At 38.0% G+C, this 14,547-nt stretch overlaps 2 protein-coding genes and 1 pseudogene across 2 annotated transcripts; 2 read left to right on the forward strand and 1 right to left on the reverse strand.

Annotated features, from left to right (window-relative positions):
- The first annotated feature begins 320 nt into the window (after window positions 1–320).
- LOC102664509 (pathogenesis-related protein PR-1) lies at window positions 321–1,630 on the forward strand. The gene is made up of 2 exons (XM_006588672.4): window positions 321–1,098; window positions 1,239–1,630. Exons 1-2 carry the CDS (start codon window positions 406–408, stop codon window positions 1,377–1,379), a joined length of 834 nt encoding a protein of 277 aa, XP_006588735.1. The 5' UTR covers window positions 321–405; the 3' UTR covers window positions 1,380–1,630.
- Window positions 1,631–4,856: 3,226 nt separating this feature from the next.
- On the reverse strand, window positions 4,857–7,128 carry LOC100802735 (protein ALUMINUM SENSITIVE 3). The gene is made up of 3 exons (XM_003536924.5): window positions 6,667–7,128; window positions 6,018–6,263; window positions 4,857–5,391 (listed from the first exon to the last, which is right to left on the reverse strand). The coding sequence occupies exons 1-3, from the start codon at window positions 6,967–6,969 to the stop codon at window positions 5,080–5,082; spliced, it is 861 nt and encodes a 286-aa protein (XP_003536972.1). The 5' UTR covers window positions 6,970–7,128; the 3' UTR covers window positions 4,857–5,079.
- Window positions 7,129–7,947: 819 nt separating this feature from the next.
- On the forward strand, window positions 7,948–10,673 carry LOC100803258 (pentatricopeptide repeat-containing protein At2g37310-like; annotated as a pseudogene).
- The last annotated feature ends 3,874 nt before the right edge of the window (window positions 10,674–14,547 follow it).

Raw genomic sequence — 14,547 nt, forward strand, 5'->3', positions numbered from 1 at the left:
TATAAACAGAAAAAACAGAAGTTCACCAAAAAAGAAAAGAAAAGAAGTCAAAAACATAATTCAGTAACAACTTGACTATTCATAGACCCGTTTTCTTTGTGTGGACGCCCAAGAACCACGGAATTTTGTTGAGCATGCAGTTTTTTGCTTTCCACTTTCTAGAATGCACATGCAACGAATTCACCCCTACGAATGAAACTACGCACCAACACCCAATTTACTATTTGCAGCTACAAAACTAAAAATAGTAACATAGACGCAGTGCAAACGGTGACTAATTAGCGGTAGAAAAGAGCTTAGGTGCCGTAAATATATAAATCTTACTATCCCATTTTTCTTCCTTTCTAGCCGGTACTCTCGGAATTTCGAGAGAACTGGTTAATTCATTCCATTTCATTTCACTCTATGACCTACACAATGCGTCCCTTCTTATTTTCTATACTTTTCACCTTTCTCGCCACTGTCTTCGCCCAGCCGTTACAACCATCATCAACTCCAACGTCATTTCCGATCGACAGCAACGCGCCACAACGATCGTCCCCGCAAACACCACCAGCAACGTCGTTTCCAGCCGACAGCAACGCGCCACAACAACCGTCCCCACAAACACCACCAGCAACGTCGTTTCCAGCCGACAGCAACGCGCCGAACCTACCGTCACCGTCAAGCGAAAACCGAAGCCTCCAAGGCGTCGGGCGCCACAAAGGAGGCCACCACAGCGGCCGCCGCAAGCGCGTCAACACAAGAAAATACTTCGGATACGTCCCGCAAACCAACGACACGTCGTTCACAAACCAAACCGCGTTGGCCCAGGAGTTCCTCCATGCGCACAACTGGATCAGGAAACAGTACAACCTTCCCGAGTACACGTGGGACGAGAAACTCGCGAGCTACGCTCGTGGGTACCTCATGCAGCGCTACGAGGATTGCAAGCTGGTGCATTCAAACTCCAACTATGGCGAAAACGTCTTCTGGGGGAAGAAGTTGCACTGGTCCCCTTCCGACGCCACCTACTATTGGTACCAGGAGAAGCAGTGGTACAATTTCCAGACCCTCTCGTGCGCGCCACCGCCCAAAGCGTGCGGTCACTTCACACAGGTCTTTTTTTTTATCAGTAATTATTGATTATTAACTAATTAATTTTTGTTAGTACGAGATATTTAACCCACTATCTTTTTCTTCTTTTTTTTCTTTCTTTCTTAACCGTTCCATTAACCTTATATCTTCACTTCATGTAGGTCGTGTGGAGGGACTCCCAGAGAATTGGGTGCGCGCTTCAGCATTGCCACAACCCTAGTTTGGGCATGCTCATTGCTTGCGAGTATGACCCCGCTGGTAACTATGAGAATGAGGATCCTTTGAAACAACATGAGCGATAGATCATCACAATCGCAATCACAAGACATCGATATAATAGGTTCCTTGTTATAAGAAACAAGTTATAATATATTTCATACTATAACTTTTTTCTCAAGGAACAAATGTATGTAGTATCACTTAATATATATTTTAATATATATAGTTCTGTTTCTGTTGTATTTTCTGTCAATTTAAGAGATCAAGATGTTCCATTTTACGTTATCTGTAGTGACTGATAATTCTCATATGCCGGTAATGACCAAATGACTAATTCTTATCTTAATGTATCTTTCTCATTAATCTTGTTGTCTGGGCTTGGAATCTAAATGGTATATCTTGATTGATTTTTATGTGCTTATTTACATATTTCTATCTAGTTTTAATGATAATTTTAAAAAAGGATTACATTGTTTTAAATTCCAAATGCAGATGGAGGGAAGTCACAATCACAACATCAAATTAATCATTATCCCCTAATTGTGTTCTCATTCTTGTCTCACCAAAAAAAAAATTATCATTTGAAATGTCTATTTGTAGAAAAACTGACAAATACATGTGGGTATTTTAAATTATACAAATACATGGTGAAATAGAAATAATGGAGACACATTTTGAAGACGAGTGCGATTTGAATCCCATAATCATGCATATGGTAGATAGGTATAAGAGATACGTGTTATGAATATTTTTTATGGAAGTTAGATGGAGTGGTAGATTTTATAGATTTGGAGAATGATTACTTCTGATGTATATAATTTCAAAATTAGAAGGATACATGTTATGCTTTTTAAGTTGGTCTATAGCTTATAGTGGAGCTTTATGTGGTTGCTATATATGGAGGCCAAGTTTCTTCCTATTTGAAGATGATTTCAAAAGGGTGGTTGTTATAGGATCTGAATTCCAAGGCTACCAATTGAGTTTTATGAGCACAATAATACTTTCAAAGATTGATAATACTATTTGGAGCACTATTAAGATAGATGAAGAATCGTTGATTAAAAACAATGGGCTATTTGTTATTTATTTTTGGTATCAGATCAAATTAATGTAAATATTTAGCTTTTAACCTTTGGGATAGTTGGGTTCACATGTATTATGCTTTGTATTTGTTGTGGTGCCTCTGGTACATTTGATACATATAAAAGCTTTTCTTTTGCTAATCTAAAAAAAAAATACTCATTTAGGGAAAAATTTGCTTGTTTGTACACAAAAAATGGATTTAAGGAAAAATTTTATTTCAAAATTTTGTTTGCATCATAAGCTTTACAATTTGGATCGAGCTTGAGGGGTTGCATTTTGCATTCATAGAATTGGGTTTGACTCTATTTTTAAGATGGATGCTTAAGGATTTTCAGGTGGTTTATGGGTGTTATTGGATTATGCGCATGCTCAATTGTAGGACCTAAAATCTCACATATAATATATTCATTGAAAGGTCATTATTGCTTCTTGTTCTTGTCTTATCATCTTTGTTTATGTTACTCCCAATCGATCTAAAGAAGATTTGGACCATTTGGTGTAGATGGCTTATTTGGATGCTTCGATCAATGAAACTTGGCTAGCTTTAGGTGATTTTAATTCCTATTTGAATAACTAAAAGAAAATAGAGGGTCGATCCGTCTATGAGAATCTACCTCATGAATTATTTTTCTAATTGTCTTACTCAATACCAACTTTCCTATTTTGGGAATAAAGGCTTCATTTTACTTGGGAAGGAAGAAGAGAGAATGAGAGGTTGGGTCATGTTCTATGCAACATGGCATAGCATTTATTTTCTTAATCTCACAATCTTTCATTTGCCATCTCTCAAATTAGATAAAAAGAATGTTACTTAAGATGTCATTAGAAGAGGTTGGTCAAAGTTGGATGAAGCCTTTTTGGTTTACTATTAGTTGGTTGGCAAATTCCTTACTTTATAACATGGTTAAGGAATCCTGGAGTCCAAATGAAACTTAGGTTGCAGTTGCTCAAAGATTCCAAGAGTAAGTTACTGGATGGAACTTTAATTGCTACGGTTATTTTTTTGTCACTAGTATTAGTTAGGTTGAAAGGAATCAACAATGAGTTTAACATGGAGAGAAATAAACATCTTAAGAAAGTTCAGAGGAAACTCTAGCAAGAGTATAAATCCTTGCTTATTCAAAAGGAAACATATTGGTATGACAAAGCCAATTAGTGTGATTAATTAGTTTTGTTTTGGAAATAGTAACACTAAATTTTCCCACTAGCAACTATTATAGAAGAAAATTAATTTGTATTGATTCTCTTCAAGATAGTTAAGGGCAGATAAAGAATATATGCAGTGACAACCTTTTTAAAGAATCTTTACATGACTAAGACCCAAAGCTAGACTTGAAATAAGAAGTTTACTACTTTCGATTCTATTGACTTATATCACATTTAGAAGACAAATTTGGAAGATGAAATTTTACCTTGCAGTATTCAATATGGGGTCTTTCAAAGCCTCAAGTGCTACCTATATTTTCCAAGCTAATTAGGATATTATTGGTGAATCTGTTATTACTATGATGAGACGGTCTTTTGAACATCTGGAGATGATTAAAAACATTAATGAAACCTTGATCTCTTTTGTCTCAAAGTTGGAGCTCCCAATAACATTACTCTGTATCAGCATATTAATTCGTGTAATGTTATATATAAGACTATAAGTACTTGCTAGTAAAATGAAGAGGGTTGTGCCTCTCTCTTGTTTCTCCTAACCAAAGTAGTTTTGTTCCTATCGGGGATCTAATAACATTATTATAGCTCAAGAGATTTTTCATCCAATGAGTGAAGAAAAAAGGGTAATAAAGGTTGAGTGACTTCTAAAGTGGATCTTGAAAATGTGTTTAATAGAATCAATTAGTTTAAAGCAACCTTTCATTCATTTGATATTTTGGTATCTTTCTTCTTCTACCACGAGGGTGTTGCTGAATGGTTAGAAAACAAAGAGTTTTACTCCTTCATAGGACATAAACAGGGTGATCAAATTTCTTCTTGCCTATTTGTTCAAATGCTTTGATACGTTTTGTACGGCCTCTAGTTAAATAATTTTTATATCTAAAACCAAAACGTGTGTCAAAAAATGTTCTTATAAGATTACTCTGACAACAAACTCTTCTTAATAGTTAACCTAATTAAATACTTAACATTTAAACTTAATACTAATGATTAAATTAAAATAATATCATACCAAACCACCCACGTACTTTGGTGATACTTTAAATTTTTTATTACATTTCTTCATTTTCTCACGTTTTAAATGTTAAAGTTATCAAAACAATGCTTTTAAGTTTTATTTTTCAAATCTCAAACTGCTTATATTCTTAAATTATTTACATTAAAATATTCTTATTTTTCTCAAATATTAATTGCTCCACTCTTATATATTAAATTAAACGAATACAGCCATTGGAATTGTTAGCTCTATTTTTGTTAATAAAAAAAAAAGTTTGTTCGAGAAACAAATTATTCTAAAAAGTAAAAACATGATCAATTAAGTAATAATAATAATTTAAAAAAAATGGACATATACAATTGGAGTTGAAAAGAAACACTGAAGTCTTTAGCAACACTTTAGTAGCAGAGGTGGTGCTAGCTAGCCTTTTGGGCTATTGGCTCTTTTAAAAGCAACAAGCCAAGAAATGAGAGACAGAATAAAAGTAAAGATAATGTCATTCCTCAAGCTTTTGTTCTGGTGATTTTCACGCAGATTTAGATTCACTTTGAGAAAACTTGGGTCTCTAATTGGTAGGCTTTGGTGAAGAACGCTGGCCAGCATAGATACGTGGACATTATGCTGCTGATAGTGGACGCACCTATCAACATATTCATCACCACAATCTGTAGCTGAATGGCTTCAAGTGGCGAAGCCCCTCCCATAATAAGACCAGTCATAGCCCCAGGCAGCGATATCAAACCCACTGTTTTGGCGTTGTCCACAACAGGTGAAAGGGCTATAACCAAAGCCCTTTTCACTTGTTCATACGTAGCTTGTCGTGGACTCGCACCAAGTGCCAATGCTGTCTCTACCTGTAATTAGTTCCAAAATCATATAATATGCATTCTAATGTAAATACAATGAATAGAAACAAAATCAGCTTAAAATTAAGGATTATGATCAAAATTACTTTTGGCTTAAAGGAAATTTTCTGACGGAAAATCAATCATGCTCTACTAATTCATGGATTCCCTTAGTATTACTTTCTCCATCATAAAATTAGTGTTACATTTAAAAAAATATATTTCAAAATAAATGTTAGACTAATTTTCCGATGAAACATTTTTTTTTCATTCATATCTCAAATAAGTGTTATTTTAATTTTTTAATACTACCTCTTATCCTATATATATAAAGTAATAAATAGTATTTTTCTTTGATCATAATTATAAGCAACAATAATCAGATTTAAATGTATTCAGAGTTAAATATTTTTTATACCCTTAATTTATTTTTAACTCTATTTACTAGACAGACACTCTAAACTATGAGCTTTACTTATAATATTTAAATTTAAGAATACTTTTGAAATAAAATTTAAATTTATAATAGTATTAAATTTTTCTTCATATATACAAAACAATCTAGAATCACAGTGATTCCGAGAGACCGAAGGGAGGGAGTAGTAATTCTTTTGATACTAATTTATGAGGCTTACTAAGTTCATTTGTGCTTTGATGTCGTCGCGGAGTCTTTTCATGGTGACACCGGTTACTGTCATGGCATTTCCGACCATCATGCCTGCTACTGGAATGATGTATCTGGGGGTGAAAGGGAACACGTTTAGTAACACTAGAAGGAACATGGTCACTGCAGTTCCTGTCAGAATGGAAGCTCCAGCAACATATTTCCCACGAGGGACATGTTTCGCACGTTGACCTGCAGTGTAACCAGCAACACACACCTACACTTGGAATAATTGAAATCCTTCAATTTTGGAAGTTATTATCAGCACAAAAATGAAATTGGAAACTATGTTCAGATTCCATTGGTTTTACAACTAAGAATCAAGTTCCCACGAAAAGGGGACACTCCATTTCCACAATATATGCTCTACTCTGTTTGGGGAACAGAGTTAGTATAAGTATAGGGTTCAAAGGAAACAAATATATGAGCACCCACAATGCTATTCAACATCTTGTAAGATAGAGAAAAGAAAGAAAAATATTAATATCATAAATGATATGATGCAATAGAAAAAAGAGAGATAAAGAAAAAAGAAAAATGTTAATAGAGTGTTTAAAATCATGAGGTATCCAAATATCAGTAAAACATTGAAATATGAAAGGATAAGAAAGAAGAGTGACCATGAAAAGGTAAGCTAGAATGATCCAGCCAGCGTTGCCTTGGTTGAATATGAACTGCAACACAAACCCAATAATAGAAAGCTGAAGAAATGCTCTGAACATGGCATACACCATCTCACCCTCGAGTCCCAGTTTCTGCATAAAGGACAAGAGCACGGCCAGAAGCACGACGGCGGTGGCAGCCACGGGCTTCACCATGCCCTTCAGAAACTCCACCATCCATGACAAATCCGTTCCCGTGAAGGAAACATGCTGGTGGAATGTGTGGTTTTGAAATGGTGTTATCATGAAGAAGGATTCCATAGTGATGAAGCAAGTGTCCCGGGAAAGGGTGGTCTAATGCAAATGTTATAATTAGTGAAAGGCAGAAGCGACCTTCCCCTGAAAGTGAGTCATCTCGTGGAGTCACTACCCGTGCCAAATCAACATGCTCTGCAGGATTTGGCATCTTCTGTTTAATCAAGCATAAATGATATGGTTGATTAATTAGTGATATATCATGTTGGGATGCTGCTAACTGAACGGTTGACCACTACACAGTGTGATGTTTTAATTAACTTTGCTTCAACATTACCTTATATTTAAAGAATTAGGAATAGATTTACCAGTAGGCCCTTATGATAAGAAAAATAAAATAAATTTACTTTCTCCTCAATTAAAATCGGCTTATGCATTTCATTTTTTAAGAGGTTAAATGAGAGAATTTCTCTATATAAAAATAGATAAGTTAATCACAAAATTTCAATTTCTTTTTCTTTTCTTCTTTTATAATTCTGTTTTTATTTAAACATTATTCTTCTGATTAAGTGGGTTTGTGAATATGGATTGCCCAACCTAATTTACCTAAAAATTTGGAATAAACTAAGTAAACTTATTTTGTCATCATTAATTAGTTTAATGTGCATTACTTTGATTACTTGAGGATAAAAGTGTGTTTTACATATCTTTATCATATAGGGACCATTCGATGGGCAAAATAAGATAAGGTTTAATAGGATAAATTATTATATTCTTTTTCAGTCAATTTTTGATACACTATTAAAATATAATTAGTTTATTTTACCATCTATTATATCATGCTGTATCAGTGTAGCTTTTATCCCACCCATCTTAAGAAAAAATATATGTTGGAGAAAAAAGAAAAATATAAGAAAAAGTAATGACAGAAGTGATAAATTTTGAGAAAAGTTCTTTGATGTTAATGAAGAAATTTGTTTTAGGTACAACTTAGAAGTGGCGTTTGATTTGGTAAAATGGTGTCATTTCCTTAAAAAATCTCAACTCGTAGCTTATGGTTGAGATTTATATATATTTAAAAGAAAAAAATATCATAACAAAAAGTTTAGTTTTTTCATTCTCGAGTTAATGGGGCTATGCTATTGGCTATTCACTAGATCTTCATTAGCTTTAGTTTTCAGAATCAAGCAAAAACGAATCACGAGCTTCTGAACAATAAAAACAAAGTCAACAAAAACACTTAATTGGGCCCAAAGCCCAGCCCAAAATATTCTTTATAGTTGTTGAATAGAAAGCAACGATGAAAAATTCGAATTTTCGAAATTGCGAAACCAATGAATGAGGATCCGTAACCTGGTAACGCCCACCCTTCAATTTCAAACACAACAATCAGCCGTTTCCGGCAACCTCCGACAGAGGCTCTCCCGCCCCGGCGTCGACTTCGCCGCCTGTGGCTCCGCCCTCCAGCGCTACTCCAACCACCGCCTCCTCCGCCAGGGCAAGCAGCTCCACGCTCGCCTCATCCTGCACTCCGTTACACCCGATAACTTCTTCGTCTCCAAACTCATCCTCTTCTACTCCAAATCTAACCACGCGCACTTCGCGCGCAAGGTGTTCGACGCGACCCCCCACAGAAACACCTTCACGTCATGTTCCGCCACGCGCTCAACCTCTTCGCGTCATTCACTTTCTCCACAACCCCCAACGCCTCCCCCGATAACTTCACCATATCCTGCGTCTTGAAAGCCTTAGCTTCGTCTTTTTGCAGCCCCCATTGGCGAAAGAGGTTCACTGTTTAATCCTTCGACGCGGGCGGATTGGACTCTGATATATTTGTTCTCAACACGTTGATCACGTGTTACTGCAGGTGCGACGAGGTTGGACTTGCGCGAAACGTGTTCGATGGAATGTCCGAGAGAGATATCGTGACATGGAACGCGATGATTGGTGGGTATTCTCAGAGGAGGTTATACGATGAGTGTAAGAGGTTGTACTTGGAGATGTTGAATGTTTCCGGGGTTGCACCCAATGCGGTTACCGCGGTGAGCGTGATGCAGGCGTGTGGACAGTCCATGGACCTTGTGTTCGGAATGGAGCTTCACCGCTTCGTGAAGGAGAGTGGAATCGAGATTGATATTTCGCTTTCCAATTCTGTGGTTGCTATGTATGCCAAGTGTGGTAGGTTGGATTATACGCGGGAGCTGTTTGAGGGAATGCGTGAGAAGGACGAGGTTACTTATGGGGCGATGATTTCAGGGTATATGGATTACGGGTTTGTGGATGAGCCCATGTGTGTTTTTCGAGGGGTGGAGAACCCTGGATTGAATATGTGGAATGCTGTGATTTCTGGTATGGTTCAGAATAAAGAGTTTGAAGCTTGGAATATCTTCAAAGCTTGTGCTCATTCTGGTATGTGTACATTAACTTCTGTATTGGCAGCTTGTGCTCATTCTGGATTCGTTGATGAAGCTTGGAATATCTTCAATTTGATGCCCTCAAAATATGGCATTCAACCTTTGGTGGAGCATTATGCTTGCATGGTGGGTGTTCTTAGTTGAGCTGGTAAGCTCTCAGAAGCAGCAAAATTCGTTTCTGAAATACCAATTGAACCAAGTGCTAAAGTTTGGGGTGCTCTGCTACACGGGGCTTCTGTTTATGGTGGTGTTGAAGTGGGCAAGTTTGCTTGTGTTTGAGATGGAGCCTGAAAATACTGGGAATTACATGATTATGGCCAATTTATATTCACATGCCGGGAAATGGAAACAAGCTGGTGAGGTAAGGGAAATAATGAAAGAAATTGGGTTGCAAAAGATCTGTGGAAGTAGCGGGATTGAAATGAGTGGAGGGCTACTGGGATTCATTGCCAAGGAAGTGTCAAAAGGAAGATCTGATGAGGTTTATGCATTGCTGGAAGGGTTGTGTGGTTTGATGAGGGAAGAAGGATATGTTTTACAGGAAGAGCTAGATTATGAGATTGTTTTTAGTTAATAACTGACATGTGGTAACTTGCACTGAAATGATCATTCACCTCTGATATGGCCAGAGCAAAAAGAGACCACTCAACTTCTGAGATGCAGAAACTAGATAGCACCTGTATCTCAATACTCAGCAAGCTTTACTGAGTACACATGGTTAGGAATTGGCTCTCCTCTTTATCGAGTGTCTATAGAAGAAATTTATGCATTGCCTGCTGGGTGCTGGTTACTGATTTTTCACCCAAGTTAGTCTAGGCTAAGAAACACATGGCTCCAAGGAGCACTTGATTTTTTTTTTCTTCTGGGTGATGAAGGACTGAGATCTTACCCTTGCTTTGTCAGTTCAGTTAAGATTGCTTAGTTTGATTAAGCAACTCTGATTTCCATCCAGGTTGGTTGTGACTTGTGACTAAAATCTGAACTTAATCAGAAAAAGTTGCTTTCTGGTTGGCAGTTGTAACTTTAATAGCAAAGGGGCTTCCTTGTGGTTAACTACTTTTTTTAGACTAAAGGAAACACACACCACTGAAGTGGGTCTTGGGGAAAACTCACTTCTGGCCCCACGGTGAAGGTGAAATGCAAAAGGGAATGTAATAAGGGCAAAGTGTATTGCTGCAAACCAGATATCATATATGTGAGGGTAACATATGAGTCTCCCTTCTATATGTAGTTTGATTGATTGCAAAAGGAAAACTACATTGTGATCATGTTATGCGAGCTTAGGATCCCCGAATATGTAATGAGTGTAACAGTAAAATGGACAAGGGAAAGTTGCACTTTATTGATGATAACTAACTCTGAGTTTTCAGTGTAGAAATTCAGAGTAAAGTACAAGAAGAAATTGCAGGAAAAGAAGGATCAGAGTAGAGAGAAGAATCAGGGAGAAGGAGCAAATTCATACATCATACTTCCTGCCTACTACATTCCACTATTGCTCTATTTATTCCCCTCATTCTGTTAGCTTCTAGCTTGGCCTCCTCACTCTCTTTCCACGTCCCAATTCCGCATCATCCGGAAGTTTGTTATTCATGCCTTCCACTATGCGTGACTCATCATCCTTGCTCTCATGCCCCGCACGTGCTCCACTAGCCATTACATTACCTTCCCCTTTAGAATCAACCTTGTCCTCAAGGTTGAAAGTAGGATAGCTTGCCTTAATGTCCTCAATGTCTTCCCAGGTTGCTTCTTCCTGCACCCCGTTCTCCCACTGCACCAGTATCTGATCAATTTGAGTTGTGCCCCTTAATAATTTGCGATTTGCAAGTATCCGCACTGGCTGCATTACTGGCCCCATTTCAGTAACTGTCAAGGGCAATGGCAGGTAAGGTTCTGAAGAATTTCCTTTGAACAACTTGAGCTGAGACACATGAAAAACTGGATGAATTCTTGCTGTGTCTGGCAACTCCAGTTTATAAGCAACTGTGCCTATTTTGGCTATGATTTTGAAAGGACCAAAATATTTCATAGCTAGCTTCTGATTCTTTCTCAACACAGCAGAATGCTGTCTATATGGTTGCAGCTTAACCAATACGTGATCACCCACCTTCATAGATACTTCTTGTCTCTTCTTGTCAGCTTGCGTCTTCATGACTTGTTGTGCTCTGGCCAGATTGTTCTTGAGCTTAGCTAACAAGTTATCTCTGTTGATCAATTGTTCTCTTAACTCCACCGGATCTAAAGTAGTACAAGGCTGTCTGGTAAGTGTAGGAGGCTCTCTTCCATATAATGCTTTGAATGGAGTCAATCCCAAGCTAGTGTGGAATGCAGTGTTATACCAGAATTCTGACCATGGTAGAGCTTTGATCCATCCTTTGGGATTCTCATAAGTAAAACACCTAAGATACATCTCCAGGCATTTGTTCAGAATTTCAGATTGCCCATCTGTTTGTGGGTGATATGCTGATGACATAGCTAGTGTAGTGCCTTGTAATTTGAATAAATTCTACCAAAAAGCACTAGTGAAAACTCTATCTCTATCAGACACGATGGATTTTGGAATGCCGTGCAGCTTCACTATATTGTTCATGAAAGTTTCAGCAACTGACTTACTACTGTAATCAGCTTTTAGAGGTAGGAAGTGAGCATATTTAGTGAGTCTATCCACTACCACCATAATGACAGAAAAACCATTAACACTAGGCAAACCTGTGATAAAATCCATAGCTACATCTTCCCAAACTTGCTGGGGAATGGGCAAAGGCTGCAGTAGTCCTGAGGGCAGTGTGTTACTCACTTTTGCTTGTTGACAAATCACACAATTCTGTACATACTCTTTGACATGTTCCTGCATCCTTGGCCAGTAAAATTGAGCCTTCAATCTTGCTAGTGTTCTTGTAATCCCCGCATGGCCACCAATGGGTGAACTATGGTACTCTTGCAAAATTCTTTGAACCATCTCTTCTTCCACTGGAATGACTAGTCTGTCTTTCCAATACAATAACCCTTGTCTTACTGCATAATGACTGGCTTCATTAGAGGACCTGTAATCCTCCATTAACTGCTTGAGGTGAGGATTTGCAGTTAGTTTACTTCTTAGCTCTTCTAGGAACAGCGAATGGGGCTCAGACCAGGCTAACAGGAACATTTTGGATAAGGCATCAGCTGCTTGATTATCTCTACCAGGCTTGTATTCAATTTTGAAATCATACCCCAAAAATTTGTGTAACCATGCTTGTTGTTCAGGGGTTTGAAGAGACTGATCCATCAAACTTTTCAAGCTTCTCTGATCCGTTCTAATGATAAACTTATTGCCTAATAAGTAGTGTCTGAACTTAGCCAATGCTTCTGTAATGGCTAGCAATTCCCTGGTGTAAGCAGATTGCTTTTGCATTCGAGGTGCTAATTTTTTTGAAAAATATGCTATAGGATGACCATTTTGACCCAACACTGCTCCTACTCCAATTCCCGATGCATCAGTCTCCAAAATGAATGGTTGTGTAAAATCAGGTAAGGCTAGCACTGGTGCTATAGTCATGGCATTTTTGAGCTTAAGGAAAGCTGCTTCTGCTTCAGAATTCCACACAAAATTATCTTTCTTTAACAAATCTGTTAAAGGTGCAGCAATGTGGGCATAGGCTTTGATGAATCTTCTATAGTATCCTGTCAAGCCAAGAAACCCTCTCAATTGTTTGCTATTGGTAAGAGGAGGCCACTCCAAAACTGCCTGGACTTTAGTGCTTTCCATGGACACACCCTTGCTTGATACCCGGTGTCCCAAGTAATCAACCTCTGAAGCTCCAAAAGAACATTTTGACAATCTGGCATACAATTGATGTTGTTGTAATATTTGTAACACTGCCTCTAAGTGTTTGAGATGATCATGCCAAGAAGAGCTAAATACCAAAATATCATCAAAGAATACTAACACAAACTTCCTTAAGGCAGACTGAAACACCTTATTCATCAGAGATTGGAAAGTGGCTGGTGCATTAGTGAGCCCAAATGGCATTACCAACCATTCATAATGGCCATGGTGGGTTCTGAAGGCAGTTTTAGCTCTGTCCTCAGGTTTTACCATAATCTGATGGTAACCTGACCTCAAATCCAACTTAGAAAAATATTGGGCTCCATATAACTCATCAAGTAATTCATCCACTGTTGGCATGGGAAAACTGTCTTTCACAGTAATGGCATTGAGAGCCCTATAGTCAGTACAAAATCTCCAACTCCCATCTTTCTTTTTGACTAACAGGATTGGTGAAGAGAAAGGGCTGGTACTTGGTTGTATGATGCCTTGATCAAGCATTTCATGAACCATTTTTTCTATTTGTTCTTTCTGTGTGTGTGGATATCTGTAAGGTCTCACCTTAACAGGCTCGGATCCTTGCTTCAGTGGAATGGCATGATCCTGTTCTCTTGGGGGTGGTAGTGAAGAAGGCACTTTGAACACTTAAGCATAAGTGTGTAGTAATATGGCAATTTCAGGGTCCATATCTGTAGGTAACTCCAGCAATGTATCTCCAGGTACTTCATTTGGTAACCATTGAATTGCAAAACATTCTTCTATTGCATCAGTGTTATGCAATCTTCTGAAATGATGAAATTGGGCTGGACTGGGTTTCATAGTACCTTCCCCTTGCAGGGTAATGAAATGACCATTTTGAAAGAATTTAAGAGTCAATGCTGCATAATCAGCAACATGAGGGCCCAATGTTGCTAACCAAGTTGATCCTAAGATCACATCTGCACCAGAAATTTGTAATAGATACACAGGTACTTTAACTTCTTGACCCTGAATATGTAAGGGTAATTGCTGAATCATACCCTCTGCCTGTAACGTCTGACCATTGCCAACCAATACTCTGAGGTTAGGAGCTGGCTCAATTGGAAGCTTCAACACTTGAGCTACTCTTGGTTGAATGAAGTTATCCGAGCTGCCTCCATCCACTAAAATCTTGACCCTTATACTACCCACCTGGCCTGTAAATCTAATGGTGCCAACTCCATTAGACCCTTTCATAGCATTGAGTGACAGGTGGTGAGTTTCAGTTTCATTACCTCCTTCTTCACCTTCCTCTATAGTTGCCTGGTTCCGATCTGGCTGTAGCTCTTCATCATCCTCAAGCTGGAGCAACATGACTTGTCTGTTGGGACATTTGTGAGCTGGAGAAAACTTTTCATCACAGAAATAGCACAAGTTTTTCTCCCTTCTCAGTTGGATTTCTACTGG

The sequence above is a fragment of the Glycine max genome, chromosome 10 (genome assembly GCF_000004515.6).
Source record: "Glycine max cultivar Williams 82 chromosome 10, Glycine_max_v4.0, whole genome shotgun sequence".
In the NCBI taxonomy this organism is placed as follows: Eukaryota; Viridiplantae; Streptophyta; class Magnoliopsida; order Fabales; family Fabaceae; genus Glycine; species Glycine max.

Excerpts from the sequence above, each read along its gene's own strand:
- LOC102664509 (XM_006588672.4), top strand. The coding sequence starts at position 406 with ATGACCTACACAATGCGTCCCTTCTTATTTTCTATACTTTTCACCTTT. Across the intron at positions 1,099-1,238 it reads CGTGCGGTCACTTCACACAG|GTCGTGTGGAGGGACTCCCA; the intron begins GTCTTTTTTTTT and ends CACTTCATGTAG.
- LOC100802735 (XM_003536924.5), bottom strand. The coding sequence starts at position 6,969 with ATGGAATCCTTCTTCATGATAACACCATTTCAAAACCACACATTCCAC. Across the intron at positions 6,264-6,666 it reads TTCTAGCTTACCTTTTCATG|GTGTGTGTTGCTGGTTACAC; the intron begins GTCACTCTTCTT and ends TTCCAAGTGTAG. Across the intron at positions 5,392-6,017 it reads TCAAAGCACAAATGAACTTA|GTAGAGACAGCATTGGCACT; the intron begins GTAAGCCTCATA and ends AACTAATTACAG.